Source organism: Panicum virgatum, chromosome 1N (genome assembly GCF_016808335.1).
Source record: "Panicum virgatum strain AP13 chromosome 1N, P.virgatum_v5, whole genome shotgun sequence".
NCBI lineage: Eukaryota > Viridiplantae > Streptophyta > Magnoliopsida > Poales > Poaceae > Panicum > Panicum virgatum.
The window spans coordinates 56,505,358-56,529,071 of NC_053145.1; the positions used below are offsets into that span (position 1 = coordinate 56,505,358).

The window sequence follows — 23,714 nt, forward strand, 5'->3', positions numbered from 1 at the left end:
ATATATAAGGGTATCAAGAAGTCATCAACAGCTAGAGGGTTCATCACACCCAGGCCTACCCTTTTGAGTAAGAACACCCTTCCCTTTTGAGTAAGCATAGCACTGATTACTAGTCATGTCAAAGCTTATTTGAAGACATTTCAGTTTCTTATGTTGCTTCTTTCAACATTGATGTTTTTTAGTCAATCATAGAACACCGTTTTTCATTTATGTTGGATAAGCATATCCACGAGGTCCAGTGGGGCTCCTTGTTTTGTGAAATAACACCCAAACTGAAATCTAGCATATATGCATGCATTTCCTTGATTATTTTATATTCAACTCTGTCACAAAGATAGAATTAAAATGAGGTTCTTTACTCCATTGCTTGCTATTTTCAGCATTCCATAGTAAGAAGCCAATCTGCCAATGGCAATTTCTTGTAATATGAAATGCATCATAGGCACAATATTTGCATTTATAGATTTCCAGAAGCTGGCTTTGTGATTCTAAATAATGTCTGTTCTTATATAAGAGCTGAATTTGAGCTACTTTCAGATTTCCACATTCACAGGAAACTACAATCATCAGCAAATGGGGCAAATGGCAAAATTTGGACGAACTTTATCTCAGATTGGTGTCTAAGAGTCGATCCTAAGGTGAGCAATTTGTGTTTTGACTTTTGCCACATCTATGACAGATTGTAAGGAACTCCAGTTCAAGCGCGTTCGAGAAAAAGAAGGAACTCCAGTTCAAATTTGGCTGTTAAAAAAAAGTTAACCAACTAGTAATGATATATGCATCTAAATTAATGTAACATAATCATGATTCATGGCAGGAAGGATGGCAACAGAAGTTGAATGAGCAAAGAGGCCTGGAACTGTACAGAAAAATTCCAAAAGATTCAGAATATTCTGAACCAGAGGAAACAGAGAACCATCTACAAACTGCAAAGCTTCATTCTAGATCCCAAAGCTTATCTTCTGCTGACATTTTTTATCTGCTGTCTGTAAATGTAAGTATATCAAGCGAGCAAGCATCCCCTATATGCCTCGTAGTCCGATACTATTTTAGCTTGTAAAATCAAGCATTCATCATGATCAACCAAAAAGCACACATGTTCCAATAGTGCTCAATAGGGACCATGCATGTTCTATGGAAAACTGAAATATAGTAGACGAGTGCAATTTTCACGTTAACCCACCCACATATGATATCGGTAAACCTTCAATTACATATTTCATCTGAAACACTACTGCTACTACAACACTTCAGTTTATGATTGGATATATGAAAATAATTTCCATACCCATGCACAAACAAGAAGAAAAAGGTAACTATTTTTGAAATTAAATGAGCTTTCCTTAGAAAATAAATAAATAATGCTCATTCAAATGAGATAACCTATCGATGGTGAACTGCCAAACATATTCAAAGGCTTGCAATATATCCTATAACGGTCAAACATGGAATTAATTATCTTATGGCCCATTGTGTATCCTAACAGTGCTTGCTTTACTGATTTGAAAAAATGCCTAGAATGCAGATGAGATGCTCTATCACATTATACTAAAACAAGATACTTGACATGCAAAAATGGAATAGAATTATTCATTTGATATGATATTTGTCCAGTAGCCTAATATATTTCAAGGGATAAGTATCATAGAGTGACTTCTGTGTTTCTTAGAGCATAAGTGCATTCTCTGGGAATGGCACACTGCATATGTGCAAGGATGACACTGGGAACAACATGCTCAATCTCAATGAACAAAGGGTGGATGAAATTAGGGTAAAATCAAATACTGGTGATTAAATTCATATTGTAGCTGTTTGTAGACCTGATCTGATGGATTCTCTAACAGGCTCTACTATCGAGCGGAAATGTTCACCACACAAAGTTTCAGAAATACAAGACTAGGCAAACAAACTGTGTAAGCAAATACAGAACTTTTCAAAGATAGGCGGCTTTCTATTTTGCCATTGACACATATAATATTCTCCAGATGATCGTGGGCCCAGTGGCAGAATGGTTGAAAAGCAAGCTAATGAACATGATGCAGAAGGGATATGGAAGGAACAGAGAGGATAAAAGACTCCGAACTGCCCAGATGCATGCAGCCCTCTCAGTTGCACGGCTATCTGCAGTAGTTGCAGGGACTATTGGAAATTGCTCCTTTGGGTCAAACAATCTGAGTGGCATTGCCATGACTGAAAGGAGAGAAGATACTGATATGAAGATGCGTGCAGCAATTACATCAGCTGCAGCACTGGTGGCAGCCTCATGTTCTGAGGCTGCGAAATCTGCCGGAGCTAGCAGGGAACAGGTTTCATCAGTCATTGACATGGGATTGGAAACTAGGGCACTGGGGGATTTGCTCACACTGACTACTAGTGCAGCAGCATGTAAGATCAAGAACAAGATCAACTCATTTTCTCCAGTTAAAACATCCTAGAATAGCATGAAAAAGTGGTTCTTGCTGCTGCGGGCCTAAGAGGGGTTGATGGCCTTAAGATGCGGACAATAAGCAATTGTTCCTTGGAAGCCGACATGAACAGCCAGAAACGTGCCGTACTTCTTGTTCGGACACCCAAAGGTATAGCCAATCAAGGTCACCAATAACTGATTTTTCACCCCACTATACTACATTTTTCAATAACAGAATGGAGCTTAGGGAAAATAATTAAGTAGATTCATTTGTGCATCCATGCAGGAAGGTTCCATACCAGGATGGTTTCTGTGCAGTGCAAGCATGACAATATAATACTAACATTAGGCAAGAAGCATCGTTTCACAACCTCTGAAAAATGTGAGTATCAAATTAGATCTATTAATGTATGTTATACAGAAAAAAATATAATTCATAGTATGATCGAGAAGAAACGATAATAAGCACTTTAATGATAGATACATCACTTGCCTCATTCCAACACAGTACAATGATATGACAAAGACAAAAAAAACTCAAAAGATCTAGATGATTCACTAAAAAAAGAACAGATATAGAACTATGTTACCTCCACTTTCTTGAGCGGGAGGGTATTAAAGATGAGTTAAGTGCTAGAAATGTGAGGCACTGTCAATTGCTTTCAACAAATCTGTTGTTATAATCTCATTTCTCTTATTGTACCATTCAACCTCTTTCTTCCCGATGTAATTTTCCATTAACAAGGTGAAGGAGAAGAGTTCAGCTATACAACAGGTGAACATAACTACCGTGCAATGAATCTCTCAACATCTGGTGGAACCATTCAATTATTATTCGAAGAGCATGAACAATACAGCTCCTGGAGGACATTCATCAGTTACCTAATGAACAACAAGGGAGTAAAAGGAAAGCTTGCAGAGTCATAACTTGTGTCTAGCTCCAACTTCCTAGCAAAACTTATCTTCTGAAGTCTGAAACACTATCAGTAACCAATATTACATTATAAAACTTACTGTTATCTCACCTGTAAGTACTCAAGATGATGAATTTGGGTAGTTGGTTACTTCAGAATTTTAAGCAAAATGGGATCAATCACTGGATCACTTTGTCTTCAGAAAAACTGAGTGGTGAGTGGCGATAAAAGTTTTGGCAGTTGCGGCTGAGAGACAGAGGTCTAGACCTTTCGTGTTAAATATTTTTAGTAGTCAACAAGGAAACAATTTCCATGTAATAGGAATCAAAACTAACACACAACAGCACTGCTCCTACCCTGAAACTTGCCTAGACGAAGATGATACCATGCTCCTTAATCGTGTCGATTATGATCCCGAGCTTGCCCTCGATCCGCTCGTTCTTCATGGACCGCTCAGCGATGAGCCTCCCGATGGTCCTGCAGGCGTTGTCGTTGACGAGGGTCGGCAGCGTGAGGCGGAGGTCCTTGGCGTTGGTGGTGGCGACGGCGATGACCTTGCTGGTGCCCCTGTGCATAACCTTGGCGTGCACGAAGCGCTTGGAGAAGAAGACGTTGAGCAGGAAGGGGCGCATGTACATATCCGTGCGCTGCTTCCACGACTTGCGGTTCGGCCGCTGCTCCGCCTCCCCGCGCGACCGCCGCGTCCACGCCGCGCGCACCACCAGGCTCTGCTGCGCGGGGTCGGAGGTGGGCTAGATCAGCGCCGGGACATCATCGCGGCTTAACGAAATCGAATCGACGTGCGGCGGTGTGCGCGCCAGGGGGGGGGGGGGGGGGGGGGCGGTGTCGAACCTGGCGGCTGCCGGGCCCGTGAGCCGGTGCCGGCGCGGGGAGTTCGAGTCGAGGGGGCGGCGGGATGCGGGAGACGGCGATGGAGGCGGACCACGAGAGCGAGGACGCGCGAAGGGAGGCCGAGAGGGAGTGCCGCGGTGGCGGCGTGGCCGTCGCGGGGTGGAGCGAGGCCATGGCAGCGTTGGGGAGGGGTGAGGCAGCCGAACGGGAGAGTGGAGGACTGGAGGTTTTTGCTGGAGGCCGTGTTATCCAGAATTCAGGCAAGACTTGGCGCGTTGCTCGGCATTGACACACTTTTGTTTTTCGATCAGAGAAATAGCTACGGCTGCTGAACATATCAGCAGCAAACAGCAATAGCATCGATTAATCAACAAATTAGTGTATGATAAGACGTTGATCACACTAGCATAAATAAATTTCTGATTTCTAACTGGAGCTCTTTCTTTTTTATTCGACAGACTATGCTTTGCAGAACTTGTTTGCTGTTGCTGATGCATAGTTACTGCAGAAAGTCGGGAACTAAAATGCTTACCAAGAGGTTCCTCCTCGATCCTCAGCATAGATCAAATAGGTTAGCATACGGACAGTTTCAAGTCCTAAGAGGCTAAGACTGAATACAGCTCGGAAGTCAGAACCAGTTTTGAGCAAAACAGTAGTAGACCTCAATCATCTCGGCGTTTATTTACAGTGATGCAACTCCAGATTAATATTGGAGTAGTGCACATTAAGTTGCAGAGTTACAGGCTTATAGCAGCACCTTGCGGTTCTCCAGGCCACCTCATCACTAGTCACCTTACAGCGAAAGCGAAGGGCCACAAGTCCACAATGAGACCATTTCATTACTACTGCAGCAATTTATATGCATGTATACCTATGGACTATGGTCCTCTTACCTCCAATGAACCACCCTTCGAATTAAAAAAAATACCTTCAGAATCACTATCAAACCAGAAACTGCAATCCTCATGCGAACTGGAAGACCAGTTTATGATGATATTGATCCCAAGCATTGCTCATTTGTTTGCAGCTACATTAGCTCTAATCATTCTTCTGTAGCTACATTGGTTCTGACCAAGAGCCAGCATTCCTCCTCACATAAGCGGCAATTGACTCGATCATTCTTTTGCAGCTACATTGACACATTATAAATTTCTGATATAGAGATGGAACCAGCCCTGAATAGAATAGAGAATGATCAAAACATGAGAAACAGCAACAAATGGGTGATCCCGAGGGCCTCCTCTTTCCCCTTCTCTGTCTGTACCTGCTCAACAAAATTTCCATGTGGTCGAGTTACAAGGTCGCCCTCAAACCCAAATGAGGGAAACATTTCTACATCTAAGATTCTAGACTAGCAATATACATACATGTATGGAAATTACCGAATGCCACCATTAGTGCAAACCCATCCCCCAAGCTTGTCGGATCAATGCGGCCTCACCAAGCCAACAGCTTTGCTCCTGCCAACCATGATCAAGCTTGCAGCACATCTGTGCCCAGCTGAGCAACTCGATCTATATCCTTGGGCTCCTGCCAGAGGCAATCTTCTCTCCTCTTGGAGGGGCATGCCATCAGGAACAACTTTGCTCATCTATGTTCATCCGATGTCTGTGAAATCTGAAAGAGGCTCTAACTCCTCAATACCAGGAAGGAGAACAGAATCATCCTGGTCCGGGAGGAACTCGAGGCAGTCAACCTCTTGCCACAGATCCTCAGAGTAGTTGAATTCAGAATCACTGATACCAAAGTCAGATAGGGACTCGCTAATGTTGAAGTCAGCTGCACCTGGCAATAATTGACCAGGCATCCGGAGAAAATGACTCGAGGCAATTGGCACCTCCTGATGTGATTCAGTAATCTTCTGGATTTTGGATTTGGGAGGTCTTCCACATTCTGATGCTGCTTTGTGCTTTCCTATGGTCTTTGGACCAGATTTGTGCCGGGTGGTATCATTTATGTGGAAAGCTGATGATGCCCAATGAGAACCTTCACCTTCGTAGCAAGCTTCTGATGCTATCCTGCAAACAAGAATGTAAATTGCAAAAGCATTAGTTCAGGTACCAAAGGTGGACTAAATATTAGAAAAATTCAAGAAGTCAAATAATCACTTTTTTATCTCAAATAGAAAATAAGTATGGTATTTGTCACCATCATTACAACAGCAAAGCATGCAGCCTTGTACAACACTAACCTGAATCGGTTCTCAGCTTGTCTACAAGACAGTCCAGACAATAATGATTGTTCCACTGGTTCCGCAGCCTGTTTGATTGGCTCTGGTTCTAGTATGGACACATTCACTACAGATGGGAAGTCCTCATCATAATGATGTTGATCTGTCAAGAAATCCAACTCTAATTCTAAATAATTCTGGCGGTATTCCTGATTTCTCATTGGTGGCGGAATCGCCATTCGTGTGCATTGAGCCTGAGCATCTGCAAGGGCCGTCCTTACAAGATTGGTGCTTGGTCTAAAGTTTACCATGGGCCAGTTCTTACTTGATCCACCATGATTTTTCAACATATGTAGTGCACTAGAGTAATTACTAGTAACACGGCGGGGATCACGCCAACATTTTGATCTCCAGACAGACGAAAGCACAGCCATGAAGTGTTTCTGGAGAAGCAATTCACTGTTAGGAAGTTCACTGGTCACATTTACCAACATCTGAGCTTGATCCTGAAAAAAGACATGACAAATAAATCAACAATTTGCAACACAGCTACTGAGTTTTATGTGAGCAGTTGACTGCGCCTGAAACTTGCTAAAAATGCACTTCAACAGGCTAAGACCTGGATTAAGCAAGGAGCACAGAAGTACACATGCTCTGCCTGCATGGATTCAAGCTATGCTGGACGATAATTGGCCATATAGACAATTCAAACACCAGGAATAACAAAGTTGTTGGTGCTTATCACATAACGGTTACGCTTACTAGTATGTCATGTTTCTTTTTTTTTTCAGACAAACTGGCCAATTTAGAAGCCAAATATCATGAAAAGTTACTTCAAGAGGGTTTCTATGGATAATACAAATTATGTCTGGGGCATTCACTTGCATGATCTCAGAACTATTTTAAGAAATATAATAAAGTTAATCCTTGTCAAAATGTGCACATTACGAAGAAGTTAGTTCAATATCTACAAAGACATGATATCAACTCACCTCAGATACTCTCAGTATAGCCTTTCCAGTCCCAGAAGGAACCTTTTCACTGTTAGAATTATCTGTTGCTGACATAGCATGTTTGCAGAATAGTTCTCGGTATCTCTCACAGCAATGCACAGGATGACGATATCTTCCCCTATAAAAAGCCCCACCTGGTAAGGAATGAAGAAAATCACTTGCCAGTTCCCAAAGCGGACCATACTCATGTACAGTTCCACAAAGAACTGCATCTTCCTCAGATGTCCATGAGTCTGAAGTACAATCACGAGACCATAGTCCCTTCTTTTTTAGTCTCTCAGGCTTTATTAAAATAACACGTTTTACTGGCATGCAAGGGATGGAAATTCTGCCATCACTCTTAGTTCTAGATGCTGATTTTAGATCTGAATCATTAAGCTCTTCCCTCAAGAGCCTAGGTGACAAGGCTTCCGAGATACAACTTGATTTCATGGCTTTCTTGAACTTCTTCAAACTTCTGCTGTTACTGTTTTGTTCCTCAGTAGCAGACATAATCTTCTTACGCTTGTTAGAATAATGGTGTGGCGAGTCATCACTTATAAGCTCAGGTGAGGGTGCATTGTCATCAATACTCATTGTATCTATAGAGGTTTCCTCCAGTATGACCTCTGACTCAGATGATAAACGCCCTCTTTTCAAGGATTTGAACTTGCCTGTCTTCTTTTTGTTCTTTTTTGACTTTCTACGGTGATTGCTGCAGAAGGATGTGAAAATGAATAGTCAATAGTGTATCAAAGGGAAGTTATAGCTAAGAAAAAAAAGTCAACAGCCAGAGAAAGATCCATTTCAAATAATAAGTGGGTACAAAACGTGCTCATACAGCAAATTGACACATAAGTGAAATGCAACCGAGAACCAAAAAAAAGTATAGTAGTGTGTATACATTAACTCGAATTGTCCAAAAGAAAAAATCCATTCACTACCTCATATCATCATTTATCTCCTCCAATTCTTTTGCTGCTTCCCGAGCCTGTCTTTCCTGTTCTTCCAGCAACTGCAATTTACACCAGTCAGACTAACAGATATTACGTTTCAAGAGAGGCGCATAAGAACACAAGTTAGTAAGTCTAAACGACCTGCTTTTGAGTTAAAGCCTCAACATGTTGGCGATAGGCTGTTGTAGCAAAATCAAGATCCCATGCTGCAATTGAGATTATGTTAACAATATACTAAAGAATAAAAAAAGTAAAGATAGACATATGTCTATGTGGACACTCGCTGAGCTAAAATGCAGAAAATGCAAAAGTGACACTGAACAAACTCTTCCAAAGTAGCAAAAAGGACATTAACATTGACATAAAATTGCTTACATTCATAAGAAAGTGGTTCCTGGTCTTCATCGATTTCTGCTTCTAAATCCTCTTTGAGTTTTTCAATACGATCGAGCTCCCATTCTTCCTCCTCAACATTTACTTGATGATTTATAGCAGCTTTGTCAATTACTGGATCCCAGAGTTCCATAAAGCGCATTGCATATCTATCAATTGGCCGGAGCTGGTTTTCAAAGGACGAACTTGCTTGTCCTGCAGCAGCTGCGGCGGCGGCCATCTGTTTCACATCAGCAAGCATATCTGTATCTTCATCACCAACAGCCAATGTAAGAGCCTTTTCTTTGTTTAATTGATTGATGGGCAAAGCAACATTCTTCTCCCTCTCCACATCCGAAGAGTTATATCTGTGTTCTTCGTTAATTTGTTCGTCGGGTTTTACATCCTCCTCATTTACCAATTCATCATCCTCTGGTCTACCAGCAACCTCCTCACTGAACTCTTGATTGTCCACGGCTTCTTCCTGCTCCAGCTTCTTAAGAGCCATATAGTCAGCTTCATCTTCTGCTTGTCTAATAGCCGCTTCAACATCTGCATTTGACAACGCCACATCCAAATCATTTGAAGATCCAGCACCTACAGAGCAGTCCTTCTGCTGGTCTTCCACAGGAAGAGATGTGTGCCCGGAAAAAAACTCCATAGGATCAAGCTTCTTGAAGAACTCTGTATTGTAGCTGCCTCGCTGTATCACTAGATCATCAAGAGCTCGTTTCTGATTCGCTTTCTTCAGAATGTTCTCCTCTATACTGCTTTCACTAATGAGTCTATATATGTGAACTTCACGAGTCTGACCAATCCTGTGACATCTGTCCTGTGCCTGTTGGTCCATTGCAGGGTTCCAGTCACTGTCATAGAATATGACAGTGTCTGCACCTACTAGGTTGATTCCCACACCACCACTACGAGTAGATAGAATGAAAAGGAAAAACTTTGGATTTGTGTTGAACCTCTGCATCAGGGTCTGCCTCTCTTCTGGCGGTGTAGAACCATCTAAACGTAAATATGTATATCCATATAAATTTATGAACTCTTCCAGGACATCAAGCATCTTAGTCATCTGAGTAAATATCAAGGCCCTGTGCCCTTCTGACTTCAAACGCCTCAGCAGAATAGCAAGTTCCTGCAACTTGCCACAATCAAACTGGATCAAACGCCTATCAGGAAAGTAAACCTGACGACGAACAATAGCGGACCTTATAGGAGACAGAATGGGGGAAAACTCATTCATGCATTTTTCTCTGTATGCCGGATCAATAAAAACAGGAGACTTTCCTTTGCTGCACCAGCAAACAGGGGGAGGAGCTCGAGCAGCAGGAATTGCAAATGTAAATGATTCAACAATATCAAGCATTTTCTGAAAGCGTCCCACAGATGGAAGAATAAGATCTGCAAGGCTCGATGAATAATCCATGTGGCACAAAGGGTTGTTCCTCTTCTCGAGAATATCAGATACAGGATGCCTTACAGCCAAAACTTCTCTCATGTTTGTGCCATAGACAGGCCTCTTTTGACACCGTACCCTATTCCACCATGCAATGGAAGCTGCCCTTTCTCTAGATTCCTTTATTCTCTCCTCCCGTAGGGCTTTCTGAATATCTTCAAAAATATTTGTTACATTGCCTCCCTGATGATCCTTATTAAAGCAAGAAACATTCAAATCAGAGTCCCTGGAGGTACTACCCGGAGGAAAAGCAGCAGCCACCTCGTCAGCTTCCCAGGAACTCATGCTAAATTCATTTTGAGTAAACAGAAAATTCATTTCAGATAGGTCAACCTGAGAAAATGGAGTCTTATCAAGGAGCATGCATACTGAATAGCTCAGATGCATGTTAATCCCAGCCATGTCAAATGAGCTTATTATTGGGCGACCTTCAAAAAGATCTGGATGGTTACAGACCTTTCTAAGTTGCATAATGATACTTATCATGCCAAAATAATTCCCACTTGCTAGTGTTGCTTGTGTCTCTGAGCTAGCAATAAAATCTTCATACAAGTTCCTTTGCCTTCTTGAAAGTCGGCAGTATATGACATGCTCGTGCTTCTTAGGTAACTGTTTCTCAACATCTCTTTTCAGTCGCCGCAGTATAAATGGACGAAGGACATTGTGCAATCGATCTATAACTTCTTTATTTACTTTATCTTGGCCCTCCACCATTCCTGAAATTGGATTGCAGAACCAATCCTTGAACTCCTGATGAGACTGAAATACATGAGGCATCAGAAAATGCATCAGGGACCAAAGTTCCATAAGGTCATTTTGCAACGGCGTTCCAGTCAAAAGAATGCGCCGCTTCGAATTAAAATTAAGTAAAGTCTGCCATCGCTGTGATTTCCAGTTCTTTATCAGATGAGCCTCATCAAGAATAAGATATTTCCACTTCTTTCGCTTAAACACTTTAGAGTCCTGGATGACAAGCCTGTATGTTGTGATGCAAACATGGAAGTAATTTGGTTTCATCCAGCCCTGACGCTTTTGCTTTCTCTCCTTTGCACTTCCAAAGTAAGTCAATATTTTAAAAGCAGGACACCACTTCAGAAATTCTGTCTCCCAATTCAGCATAACACTAGTCGGTACAACAATAAGATGAGGACCCCATATCCCCTTCTCACACGCAAGGTGTGCAAGCAAGGAGATAGTCATGATTGTCTTGCCTAAACCCATTTCATCTGCTAGAATTCCATTAAGCCTCTTCTCATACATAGCAACCAACCAATCCAACCCTATATGCTGGTATTCTCGAAGTGAATGCTTAAGCAGAAATGGGAATTTCGTGCGCACTTTTGTTGTCATAAAGGTGTTACCAGTTGGTTGTGCTGATCTGGCAGCAGCTGCAGCGTCAGCAATTACATCATCACTTTTATCTCCATTAACCGTGTTAACATCAGTGAGATTATTCTCTTCCACAAAATTTTGTTGGGCACAAGGCTCTGGTGCTATTTCTGATTGCAGAGAATTAGCACTCACATTATGTTCAGTTTTCAGCACATCCATGGATAGGTGATCCACAAATGTATCGCTGTTCACTTCTAAAATGTTTGCAGATTGGTCATCCAAAGACATATCAGTATTAGTCTCTTCAACAAGACAGGGTGAGTTCTCCAACTCCGTTGTTTCATGATCTGTATAGCCATCCTAAATATAAAAAAAAGGTATTACAAATGGATAATGGTGAATTGTCAAGAAAGCAAGTGAGAAAATTGAAGTATACCTTCCGGTACATCACAAGTTCTTCTAGTGGTATCTCACTCTCCTTTTGCAATAACTTAATCTGCATAAAGGAAAGATGGCCACCAAACCATAGTTAGCAGAACCCTAGCGGGACCTCTGTCATTGTGAAGCTAATTAGGAGCTTATAAGTAACTAATGACCATAAAATGGCCCTAATCCAATTGCAACCTCCAAAACTCTTAATCACAAAAAGGACTTGGCTACATAAAATTTTGGATGGAGCAATGTTGGCCATCAGGCCCTTCTGCATAAACTACATTTTGACCTTTAGGCACTGTTCTTTTGAAAATATAATACATTGTGACCCTCCTAATTTAAATATAGACACTACATACTTAGCAGTTAGTTGTACGTTTACGTTCTCCCATTAAATTGGCTAGTTTCTGTTCACCAGTCGAATCGCACACCCTAGAATTAAGGTTTAATGTTAAATGCCAGTTCACTGTGTCTCTCCCTCCCTCCGTCCCGTACATGCATGTGCGTGTGTGTTTGTGTGCGTGAGAGAGAGAGAGAGAGAGGGAGTGCAAAGATTCTGACAAAAGTTATAGAAGGCCAGTAGCATTACTCAGAGTCCCTAATGGCTGCAAGAATCTAAGGGCATTTTCCTAAAAAGTCCACAAATGGATGCATCTCTAATATATATACGGTCGCATCTAAAGTATGAGTCAGATTCCTTCTCAAAACTGTGCACTTGTAAGTGGCATTCATCTAATGGAAGGAATCTTTGTACATATTAATCCAACATGAAACAAAACTTGTAGGACCATTGACCAAGGTGCCCAAACGGAAATTTTCACTAATTTCATATCTTGATAGTTGATATACACAGCACTACAGATTTACAGTTCAGTTCCAAAATTAAACATGCAAACTTCTGGAATATGGAAATAGATAGCCTTGCATAATTGCATATGATAACAATGCTGACGAATGAATCTCCAGGAACTAGTGTGCTGCCAAGTTTACGCTTGTTGCAATAAAAAAGGAACTATGCATGGCAATGCAAACAATTCAATGATATTTCATATTGATGGCTGAAATCACCTCGTCCAGATGATCAGAAACTTCTTTCTTTGCCAGCTCCTCCTCCTCAGACAAAGTTGCTTCATCATCCTGTCAAAGAGACGACCAAATATTATGAACCATGAGACAAACACGACAACTCTACTAACGGATGAACTACGTTTTCCTGATTTTCAAATATAAACTCACATCCAGGTCATATGATGTAATGGCAAAACTATTAGAGGGAACAAGAAAGAGATGAGAAAACAAGATCACTATGGATATGCTACCTTTCCTTCATCTTCATCAGAAGCAACATAGTCTTCATCCTCCTGAAAAAAGAATCTCAGTTATATTAACCACACAACCATACAGTCCACAAATAGGAAAAACAAAAACATTGCTTTTGGCCAACGTTCATCTAGTTCACCTAAAAAACAGACCATTTGATCTAGCTTTACTACCCATGATGAAGCCAAAGCTGATGCCAGACACCCAGGTACAGTTAGTGGAAAATAGTTGAGCAAATCAGTCAACATCGACATTGCCGAAATAATTTGTTTGAAAATCTTGCGACCTTCTTAATATTTCCCATTACTCCTCCATGCCACAATGTATGAGTGGTACGTGCATTGTTATATCTATATTTACTAGGAATTGTAGCTTAAATATGCACATTCAGTAATCAAGAATGTACAAGTTATTGCAATCTTTTTCCACTCTTCCACATAGTTTTTAAAAGCTGTCAGTAGAGGTTGAGTAGCTGGAGATATCATGAAATAGGGGCACTGTTTTCTTGATTCAATATCTAAATGAAATAGGGGTACTTTTTTCCACTCTTCGATAAGAAGCTAAGTTGGGCAGATACTTGGGTAGTCCATGCATAGCTACTGTTAAAACTCAGTTTCATACCACTTAGGCAACTGATTCCAAAAGACCACTTACTAGTTACTACCATTTACCACACATAAGAATTATTAACAGGGAGCTCAACGTCAGGCAGTGATTGGGAAGAAAATATATAACATTAAGATGAACGAGAAAGAAACTATAAACAACGATATAGATGATCAGAACATGCCTGCTCATCAATAGAAGAGATATTGCCATTACTTTTTCCCTGAAAAGTTAAGAAAGTAAGGTGGTATAGTTTGAGAAAATTTTATGTCCAGGATCCAAAAAATTGAATAAAGAATAAACCCAACACGGGCACAAATAAGATGCAGAAGTGTACATGATTCTTCTTAACAAACTGAGCATAAGATTGGTCGTCATCTTCTTCCTCGGAAGAATTGCCATCGTCACCTGAAGAGTTGCCACCGTCACTTGATGAGTTGCCATCGTCACATGATTCTTCATGATCATGGCCATTAGCCTGGTTCAAATAATCTGAAAAGGCAAATAAAAAAACCTGCATCAATCAAAAGAAATGTGATCCAGGAGTCTAAGTAAATCGTCTTACTAATGCCATGAGGGTCTGTACACTATCTCACCTACAATCAAATTCTTCGAGCCTAAGTTACTTAACGTGTCTTTGCTGTCCGGACTGCTTTCCCTGCTAACTGAGAAATATTTGACTGATCAAATTATCAATTGGATGTCAAGTAGTGCGTAGAATTGTTCCCTTCTATGTATGGAAGTGGGTAAAAGAGAACTGTTGTTGGAGATCACCTTTGGTTTCTGTATACATCTTGAGAATAACATCCAGTGGTAGGTCTACTTCTGCCTGTAAAGCAGCTAATTCTTCATTGCGCTCAGCTTCAGTGATCTGAGCTTCATCCTCATCAATTGTGTGCTCATCATCTTCCTGCAGCATTCACACATAAAAAGTGTGATTCATATGCAGCAAAATCATTCTTGTACATTCACCTAACAGAATGTTAAAATCTATTCAATATAGTGAATTCTCACACTAGCAGAATATAATAACATGCCTTGATACATAGTATTCCCTACAATTATACTTTCAATACAAGAAAAAACTGAACCAGGTAACTGAAATGGCTTACAGGCTCTTCATCCAAGGAGCTCTCATAATCATCGTCCACTTCTATAATATCTGCAAACAGAAACCGTTTAAACCAAGAAGAAGGGAAAAAAAGATCTTTGAGGTGCAAAGTACATCATTAAGCTACAAACCAGGATCATCAGTTATTGCTGCATTTACATTCTCTTCTCCTACTTCAGGATGAGATGATTGATTTGTCTGCAAAGTTCCGTTTTCCAGTTTCTGGGGATAGGGCATGTCCACAAGGTTCTCAGCCAACATTGTCGAATACCTGGTGAAAATTGTACCAAGGAACAGGACAGGAAATTAATATACAGATAGGAACTAAATTAAACTGCTACATGCAAATGAACAAAAGTGAACTGACATACCTTTCAGTTTGACCTAAAAGGAAATCAAGCTGTTTATCAAGGGCCTTTTTCTTCCTCTCCTCAAGCTCCAGTTGATGCTTATAGACAACCTGCTCCTCAAACCAAAACAATATAGCTAAATTTCTTCGAAAAAGGAATATCCTAATGCATGTTTTACAGTAATCAATGATGTTAAAAAGAATAAATGAACTTGCCAGCTTTTCTATTTTGATCCAGAACTTCTTCACATCCTTAGAAATATTAGCGGCGACTTTTCTCATTCTATGTTCCTCCTCCTGTAAGAAAAAAAAATCATCAAACTGAGAAAATAAATATAGCTAATATTTCAAAGATTAGATATATAACACAGATGAGCCAAACCTTCTGTTTTCGCTCCCCCTTTGTTGCTTGGTCAACTATGCTCTTGTTGGCTCTTTGAGCAATCTTTTTTGCCATAGAAAACTTCCATTTTCTTTCAGAATCAAACTCCTGCACCATGAAAAAAATTAAGCATGCCTCCAAAAAATTGTAATTACAATTTCAACCAAAGCGCTTTTACTCAATGAGGTAGAAGGATTGCAATTTGAAACATAAAATGATAGCAAGCAACCTTTGCCAACCACACCATCTCAGCAAGGACATGGTCCCAGTGAACTTTTGGCCGTCGAGGCTCCCTTGGGGGTTCAAGAGCCTGTACCAATGAGATCACAGTTCCAGTAATGTAATCAAAATCAAAAGGTAAACTGAGTATAGAATTTACTGACATTAAACAATAACAGAAAATGTACAAAGAACAACACTTTCCCCTTTAGGGGCATGACACCAAACACCATAAAAAATGGCAATATAAAGGTTTAAGTATAATAAGCCAAGTAAACATGTGCAGGAGATGAAGAGAGATGACACGCATAAATTCATGAACTATCAATTCTGCGAACTAACCTTCTGACGCCTAGCTCTTGTCTCATGGTCCAGCTTTGACCGGGGACCTTTTGATGCCATCTTTCCAATCTCTTTCACAAGACTATCTCATATCTTAGGGCATGTGCGGCAAACTGGGACTGGCACACCAACAGTACAGTAACTGTCACTGAATTAGTTCGTACCTGTGAAACTCTAGTGATTTGTAGTAACAAGAAAAATGCTGCAAATGTGGAGAAATGCAGATGATGCAGTATGATGATTTTTGTATTGCTGCAGAGAAAGCAGGTCTCCAACAATAGTGGTGCATATTTCTGAAACACCAATAGGTCTTAATATTAAAAGCATGACAAAAAAAGGTGACTTTTCGCACTCCCGATTTGATCCTTTGTGATGATTTTTTCAAGAACAGCTAACATACAGGAATTCACATGAACATCAAAGCTCTTCATACCACACTTTTAGGATTAGTTCCTAGATTAACTACATTCTGTAGCTATTTGGCATTCTGATTCACTAAATAAGACCAAGATTACAGTCAACAGCTAGAATAATAAGAAAATGGAGGGGGTGGATCTATACACTGAAAGGTGAAAGAACAACTCATCCGACATCAACCTTAAACTCGTGGTCAGACACATGCTTGTGACGCCTGTTTTTCGTATTTCAATCATGGAAACAGCTAAAAGAAAACCCACAGCTACGTAGCAGAGTAACATTTCCTCTAGTTCCAAGTAGCACTAAATCCATTCCATAGCTATATAATCAAGTAATCCGTAAAGTTGCAGATAAATACTATTTCAAAGCTTGGTTACAGAACTAACACTCCATGCCAACTGACAAAGCCATGACACAATATCCCCATCTCCTGCCACTAACTGAGCTAGTGAATCATGGCATTGAGCTAATACAGGGCGTTGACGACTTTGATGAAATCAATTAATATACCAATGATACATATAAAAGAGACAGCACCATTTAGACTTCAGGGCCTCTCAGATATGATAAATTTCCAAAACAAGTGACAGAAGTATAAGGTACTGACATCATGTTAGCCCTACGATCATGCAGGATAGCCACATTGGCATTGTTCAAACAACCAATCCATACGGCATTGCCTCATATCATACAACTACATGCAATGGAACCTCGAAACCCAAACACCGCAAGTCCCTAAACACTAACAACACAAACTCCACTGAAAATGGCTAAAGCCCCCAGACAGAGCAGTGCCAACAAATAACTGCTGGCAGAAGCCACGGCCTACAGCTAGTGGCTGTCTAGGCGTGGAGGTTCTCTTAAAGCCTCAAGCTCGGAAAATAAACCAAATCACCTACACACACTGTGGATGGATTGGAGAGAAAAACATATAAAATTTGGATTCAAGGACCGCCGCAATAAAGGTAAAGAAATTCTGCATAACAAAACGAGCAATCCATCCAAGGAAGCTAGGAGTCCTAGTAACAAACAAGAAGCATCCAACACAATATGGATCGGATCCCACGCTACGACAGTGGCGTCCAGCGGCGGCGGCCTCAGAAATGGCGCGAGCATGCAAGTATAAGAGTCCAGCTAGGTTGAAATTAAACTATGCCACAGTCAAAGTACCAACCTGCGGGTGCCGCGGCGGGATCTGGGAGCCGCGAGACCGGAGCAGCACGCGCTGCCGCACTGGAGGGCGCCGTCCGGCGGCGCTGCAACCCGTGGTGGCGCGCAGACGGCGTCGACCTGGCGGTGGTCGGCGTCGAACTCGCGTTGGGGGCGCACAGCCCACAGGGCGCAGGTGGGCGTGCAGCCCTGGACGGGATGCGCTGGTGGCGCCGGGTCCTTGCACCGGTGCCGGCGTCCGGCGAAGGAGGGGACGCACCAGCGTCCGGAGCGCAGGAGCAGCGAGGCTAGGGTTTAGGCCTTTAGGATGAATGGGGAACGGGGAGGAGGAGAGGCGAGTCGCGACTGCGAGGGGAGGAGCATCGAAGCGACGCGACGGGCGGACGGCCGTCGGGGGGCAGAGTCGGAGGACGCATCGGGAGGATGGGAGATTGGGCTGTGGACCTGGGCGGATGGGCCGGGTATTACGTGGGCAGTATGCAAGTGAAGCTTAATGTCCCATCGTGAAAAACAGGCACCACGCTTCACAGACTGCGCGTGCAGGCTGGCTTCAAGGTCTATACGTGGGTAATAACTTAAAAGACATACATAAGTTTTCAAAAAATTTCCAATAGCATCCATCGCATCGAATATTCAGATACATACATAGAGTATTAAATACAATTAAAAATAATTAATTATATAGTTTAATTGTAAACATCGAGATGAATCTTTTAAATCTAATTAATTCATGATTAGATATTAATTATTAAATAACAACGAAAGCGCTACAGTACCAAAACTTATAAAATTTCGTGAACTAAACAATGTCTCACCTCATCTCCCTTGTATGCAGATTCACTGAAGTCTGGACTCCGACGATGATAGACATGAAAGCATGCAGAATAATTGTTGTTCAATAAGGAGCAAGAACGTGCTTCGCTCCTAGTTTTTAAAACATCATTTCGAAAGTTCGAATTGATATTGTATGCCACGGCAGAAAGAGTAATGCTCAAACCTTCACTCCCCTTTTGAGCGTCACTTTAGCAATACATTGGCCGGAATACAGGAATAGTGAGCATCAGCTCCCGATGCTGGGACTAGACCAGGCCCTCGTCGTATCATATGAAGAATTCTTATTATCTTCAAAAGGAAATTTTCTTTTTTATTTCCTTGTATTTGAAATGAGTCCGCATTTCCTCCCTAAATAATGAAACTGTCATCTAAACTCCTCGGACTTGCAATACCGAACACGTCACCTTCCTAGTTGTTTTCACTCGGTGATTTTTCTTCTTTTCTTTTAAGTTTATTTTAATTGAATCTTTAAAGAATTGTACTAAATCATAAAAAATTAGAAAATGGATAATCCAATTTTAATGGACTCCACATAAGTTTTTGACTTATGCAGTGAACATATGATATGGTATACATTACTGCAAATTTTTTTATGTAGTTTAGATATATACTTTTTATAATTAATTCATAGCTACAATTTTTGTGGTCTAATTATGGTGAAATTTTATATTAGGCTAATCATTGCATGCTGGAGTTGTAATAAAAATTTCCTGCTCTTTGGATCATGTATGCTATATAAAAAAAATTATCTAGGTTCACTCAGACAAAATCTATAACTCATCCATACATGATCCAATGAGCAAGAAATTTTCATTTTATGGCTCAAGCACATGATGTGTCGGGTACCACGATCAGGGACACCCTAATCGGGGTACTAAGATCACTCTAAAACGCAAACACGTGATTAAGGCAATTGGGCCCACGAAGGCCCACGGCCTCCTTCCGATCTGAAAGAAAGGAGAGAATTCGAAGAAGCCCAGCATACGGCCCATTCGCCCCCTTCTCGGGCCCACGGGACGATCTCCGCCTCGCTCGAGGACTCCTGTCGAGACCCCTCGACTGCGCCCCGCATCTCCGCCTCGCTCGAGGGTAGCGAATCAACCCTCGAGCGGGCAAACCATCTCCGCCTCGCTCGAGGCCACCCCTCGGCATAAGGGACAAAGGGCCCTGCCGCTCACCCGCCCGTCGTACAGAGGCTTTAACTGCCAACCACTCTTCCACAGTGCACAGAACAGACGGCGTCAGGCCGCCATTCCCCACAGTGGCTGTGACCGGAGTCCCATCCGCCAACTCCTGTCACTGCTCCGCCATCCCGGGCGTTGTGGCAGCACTGCGAGACCTGCGACGCGGGACGCAGCGTGCTCGGCACTGCTCCCCGTATTATTCTACCAACTCCGGCCGTCCGGACTCCACCTTATCACGCGCATGGCCCCGGACCCATCTCCCGCTTGGAAAGGGGTCCGGCGACGCCACGCGCCCTTCCAAGAGGGATGCCCATCACTCGTAGCCGGGGGCCCGGACCTCCTAATGTGCATGCCACCACTCCGTCCTGGGGGGTCCGGGACCGCCGCGTGCCCCGCCACCGCTGGAGCACGCAGGGCCCTGACCTGTAGGACACATGGAACGACACGCCTGGAGGACTGAACACCCTACAACAATGACCACGCCGCCTGCTGGGGTTGGTAAGACGCCAGCGCGATCTCCGCAAGACCATGGACGCTATCCAGGGCGACCGCCACGCCTGCCGCCATGCCCCACAGTGTACTTCTTACAGTGTTCGACCACTACACCCCCCGCGATTCGGGGGGGAAGACGACGACTTCCACGTTCCCCTACTCATGTACGCCGCCCCTCCTTGTGACTATAAAAGGGGGAGGCGGGCTTCCTTTAAGGGGGAACGTTCTGGACATCAGCGACCAAGTTACCAACACTCACGATCATCGTCACCTCTCAGCACCAATGCGCACACACTGCAACCGATTCCTCCTCTAACAGAGACTTGGGAGCATCTCTCCTTCTCTCGCCTTGCTTGTACCCCCTACTACAAGCACTCCGGGTGCAAGATAATACAGTGCCCTCGCACACCCCTTTGCAGGACGTACGGCCCCGCGGCCGGAACCAGGATAAACCCGTGCGTTACTGTGTTGCCTCTTGCATCATCATTTGGGACGAGAAAACACGCAGCATTTTACTAGTTGGGATCCGGACCCCCCGGGTCAGGACGCCGACATGATGATTAGCACACCATAATTGGACTATGAAAACTGTAGCTATGAATTAATTATAGAAAAATATATATCTAAAGCTTTAGGAAAAACTTTAGTAAAGTATATCATATCATATGTTCACTTGATAGATCTACTCATGTAGAGTCCAATAAAATTGGATTTTCTATTTTATGATGTTTTGTATTTACTATGATTTTTCAAAATTTAGCCAAAATAAATATAAAGAAAAAGAGAAAAACCACTGAGGGAAAATAGTCAGAGAGGTCATGAATCTGATATCACAAGTCTGAGGAGTCCAGACAAATGGTTTCATTGTCCAGGGAGGCAATGCAGACTCGTCCCAAAGTTCAGAGAGGTAAAAAGAACTTTTTCCTCCAAAAAACATATGAAAAAAGAACTTATATCCTAACCTTACTAACTAATTCCTCTGAGACACGGTAGAAAAGAATTTTAAAATACTCATAAAAATAGTAAATATAAGGCACCTATCTTTTAGGCTCTAATCATCATTTCTAAAAAAAAGTACACCCTGTATTATTACAAAGTAATATAAAGTAACTTCATACTTCTATATTTAAATTAGACACTTCTATCCTGTAACACCCTAATTTAAATTCCAGCATTTAATAATAAATTTAATTGGCTTTATTTAGTTTTCTAAGGTTTATTTTTGTTTAGCATGCATTTAATCTAATTTTGTTTCACAAGGAATTAAATTTTTTCTAGGATAAATATGTTTGTGCATTCATGCTGGTGCATAGTTTTATTTGATTGAGTGTAGTTTGAATTCAAATTTGAATTTGAATTCAAATAGTATTAGTTTGGTTTGAAATAGGAAAAAGAATAGAGGAAAGGAATTAGAAAAGAGAAAGAAACCCAGAAACCCAACCAAGCTCGGCCGGCCCAGCACCCCGGCCCACCTTTCCTTTCCCCGGCCCGCACCAGCAGCCCAGACCACCTCCCCGCGGCCCAGTTTGCTTCCACCCGCACAAGGCCCAGGTCGCCTCTCCGCACACGGCCCGCTCACCCGCCCGAGCGTCGCCCCTCTCCCCTCGCTGCTGCCCAGGCCCGCCTGTCGGCGCCGTCACCTCCCTCTCCTTCTTCCCCGCGCAGCTCTGCTTCTTCCGCTCCGCCGTGAACTCCGGCTCCCACGCCTGCCCGGTGGACCACACTTCCCTGCGAGACCCACCGGCCAGCCTTCCGGAGCCCCTCCCTTCCAGAACCTTCCCTACCCGACCGCAGGATCACGCACGCGGGCGTTGGCGCGATCCACTCCGCCCACGCCCGAAACCACCGGCGAGATCGCCGGGGATCCCCTTCCTCGCCCACACGCCGCAATCCCCGCCCTGCTTCCTTTAAACCACCCCGTGACCCTCCCGTCCGCATCCACTTCCGCACGCAGCCGCCGCCTTTGCACCATAACCACACCCTCACCGTGCTCCGCCATGCATAGCACCCCGCTCCGCTGCGGCCGTGCTGATCTGCCTCCTCCTAGCCCTTCCGGAACCGCGCAGCAGGTCCGCATCGGGCCCAGGAGCAACCCCGACCCCGGACCACACCCGCGTCGAGATTTCCCCGGATTCCGCCGCCGCAGGTAACTCTGATCCGAGCAATTGCTCGCTGCCGGTGCCGCTCTGGCCACGCTGACCTCCCCACCGCCGCCGCAGGAGCACCACGCGTCGAATCGTGGAGTCTAGGAGCCCGGTTACGCCCTGCATCGACCCCGTCACCGAGCTCCGCGCCGACCCGCCGCCCGACCTCGACGACGGTAGACCTGCACATCCGTGCAACTTGATGCGAGCCTCGGTGAGCACTTCCCGAAGCCCCTCTTCCTTTTTCGCATGATGTGGTGGCGTGTAGGTCGCTCTGGTGGCCAAAACGCCCCTCGCCGGCGTTCTCTACCGCCGCAGCGCCGCCCTCGCCGCCTAACACCCACTCCGGCCATCCCTGACCCGCGTACAGAGCCCCAGTGGACCACGCGTGTCGCGCTCGCTCTTTTGCACCAAACCGCAAACCAAACGAGCCCATGTAGCCCCCAGACCGCCTTCTCCGGCGATCCCCCGCCGCGGTGCAGAGCTCCGGCGACGGCGCCGCCGCCGCCCGCGCACCCAGATCCCCTGAGCCGCCGATTCGAACCCAACATACACGATTAGAACAGATCCAAGCCTGATCCGGACCGTCAGATCCAAAACCGGCAGCCCAGATTAGAAGATACCCCTCCGCGCGTTACTTTTGTTAAAGAGGCCCTCGGTTTTTCTTTATTCAATCCGCAGTCCACCTCTTGTCAAAAGTATTCGCAGTTTAGTCCAGAAATTAGCGCCCAGCTGTAACACCCCTGTGTTAATCGTCTCGCTAAGCATGAGTTAACTCGCTAATCGTGGACTCAAATTCGTCGTTAACGCTAATCGCGTTCGCGTAGTAAACAGCTACTTAGCTGTGTTCGATCTCGTTTTTGTCCTTGTTCCGAGCTCCAAATCAACTTTCGCCCAAAATGAAAGTTGTAGATCTTCTTTTCCTCTACAACTTTTGTTTTGGCCAAATTTCATGTTCCCATATGAAATTTAGAGTTTCAACCATTCAAAATCGGGCTAAAATCTTTCAAACGAAGAAACAGTGTATCTACTGCTCGGCACTGTGCGCTCGCCGGCCATACCGGCGACTGTGCTCGTCGGCGCCGCTCCACGCGTCGGCAATCGCGCCCGACCTCGGCGTCGGCGCCCTTATCCTCGTGGACGCCCGAAGCTTCCCGTTCCGTTCCCCATTCTTCTTCCTCGGAGCTAGGTCGAGCTCAAGCGGGCAGAACCGAGCAGGGTCGCCGCCGTTCGTCGCGCCGGCCACGGCTCGCCG

General features: G+C 43.6%; 2 protein-coding genes across 16 annotated transcripts; both read right to left on the reverse strand.

The window, feature by feature from the left end:
• Positions 1–2,794: 2,794 nt before the first annotated feature.
• LOC120656856 lies at positions 2,795–4,446 on the reverse strand. Of its 2 annotated transcripts, none has more exons than XM_039935052.1 (2): positions 4,174–4,446; positions 2,795–4,049 (listed from the first exon to the last, which is right to left on the reverse strand). In XM_039935052.1, the coding sequence occupies exons 1-2, from the start codon at positions 4,345–4,347 to the stop codon at positions 3,690–3,692; spliced, it is 534 nt and encodes a 177-aa protein (XP_039790986.1). In that variant the 5' UTR covers positions 4,348–4,446; the 3' UTR covers positions 2,795–3,689. The 2 variants fall into 2 exon arrangements, with proteins under 2 accessions (XP_039790986.1, XP_039790985.1); XM_039935051.1 differs by having other exon boundaries at positions 2,795–4,052.
• A 358-nt stretch (positions 4,447–4,804) lies between these two features.
• LOC120656854 (protein PHOTOPERIOD-INDEPENDENT EARLY FLOWERING 1-like) lies at positions 4,805–18,237 on the reverse strand. Of its 14 annotated transcripts, none has more exons than XR_005668016.1 (22): positions 17,810–18,195; positions 16,219–16,337; positions 15,887–15,967; positions 15,658–15,765; positions 15,492–15,572; positions 15,298–15,386; positions 15,058–15,197; positions 14,928–14,977; positions 14,590–14,725; positions 14,412–14,480; positions 14,153–14,307; positions 14,000–14,038; positions 13,209–13,250; positions 12,958–13,026; positions 11,894–11,953; positions 8,667–11,817; positions 8,433–8,497; positions 8,280–8,350; positions 7,336–8,050; positions 6,365–6,849; positions 5,556–6,191; positions 4,805–5,437 (listed from the first exon to the last, which is right to left on the reverse strand). XR_005668016.1 is itself a non-coding variant. In XM_039935048.1 (21 exons), the coding sequence occupies exons 2-21, from the start codon at positions 16,276–16,278 to the stop codon at positions 5,771–5,773; spliced, it is 6,087 nt and encodes a 2,028-aa protein (XP_039790982.1). In that variant the 5' UTR covers positions 16,279–16,337; positions 17,810–18,237; the 3' UTR covers positions 4,812–5,770. The 14 variants fall into 14 exon arrangements, 5 of the variants coding, with proteins under 5 accessions (XP_039790982.1, XP_039790983.1, XP_039790981.1 ...); XR_005668010.1 differs by having other exon boundaries at positions 5,541–6,191; positions 14,412–14,495; XR_005668011.1 differs by having other exon boundaries at positions 5,541–6,191; positions 14,412–14,495; positions 16,219–16,360.
• Between the last annotated feature and the right edge of the window lie 5,477 nt (positions 18,238–23,714).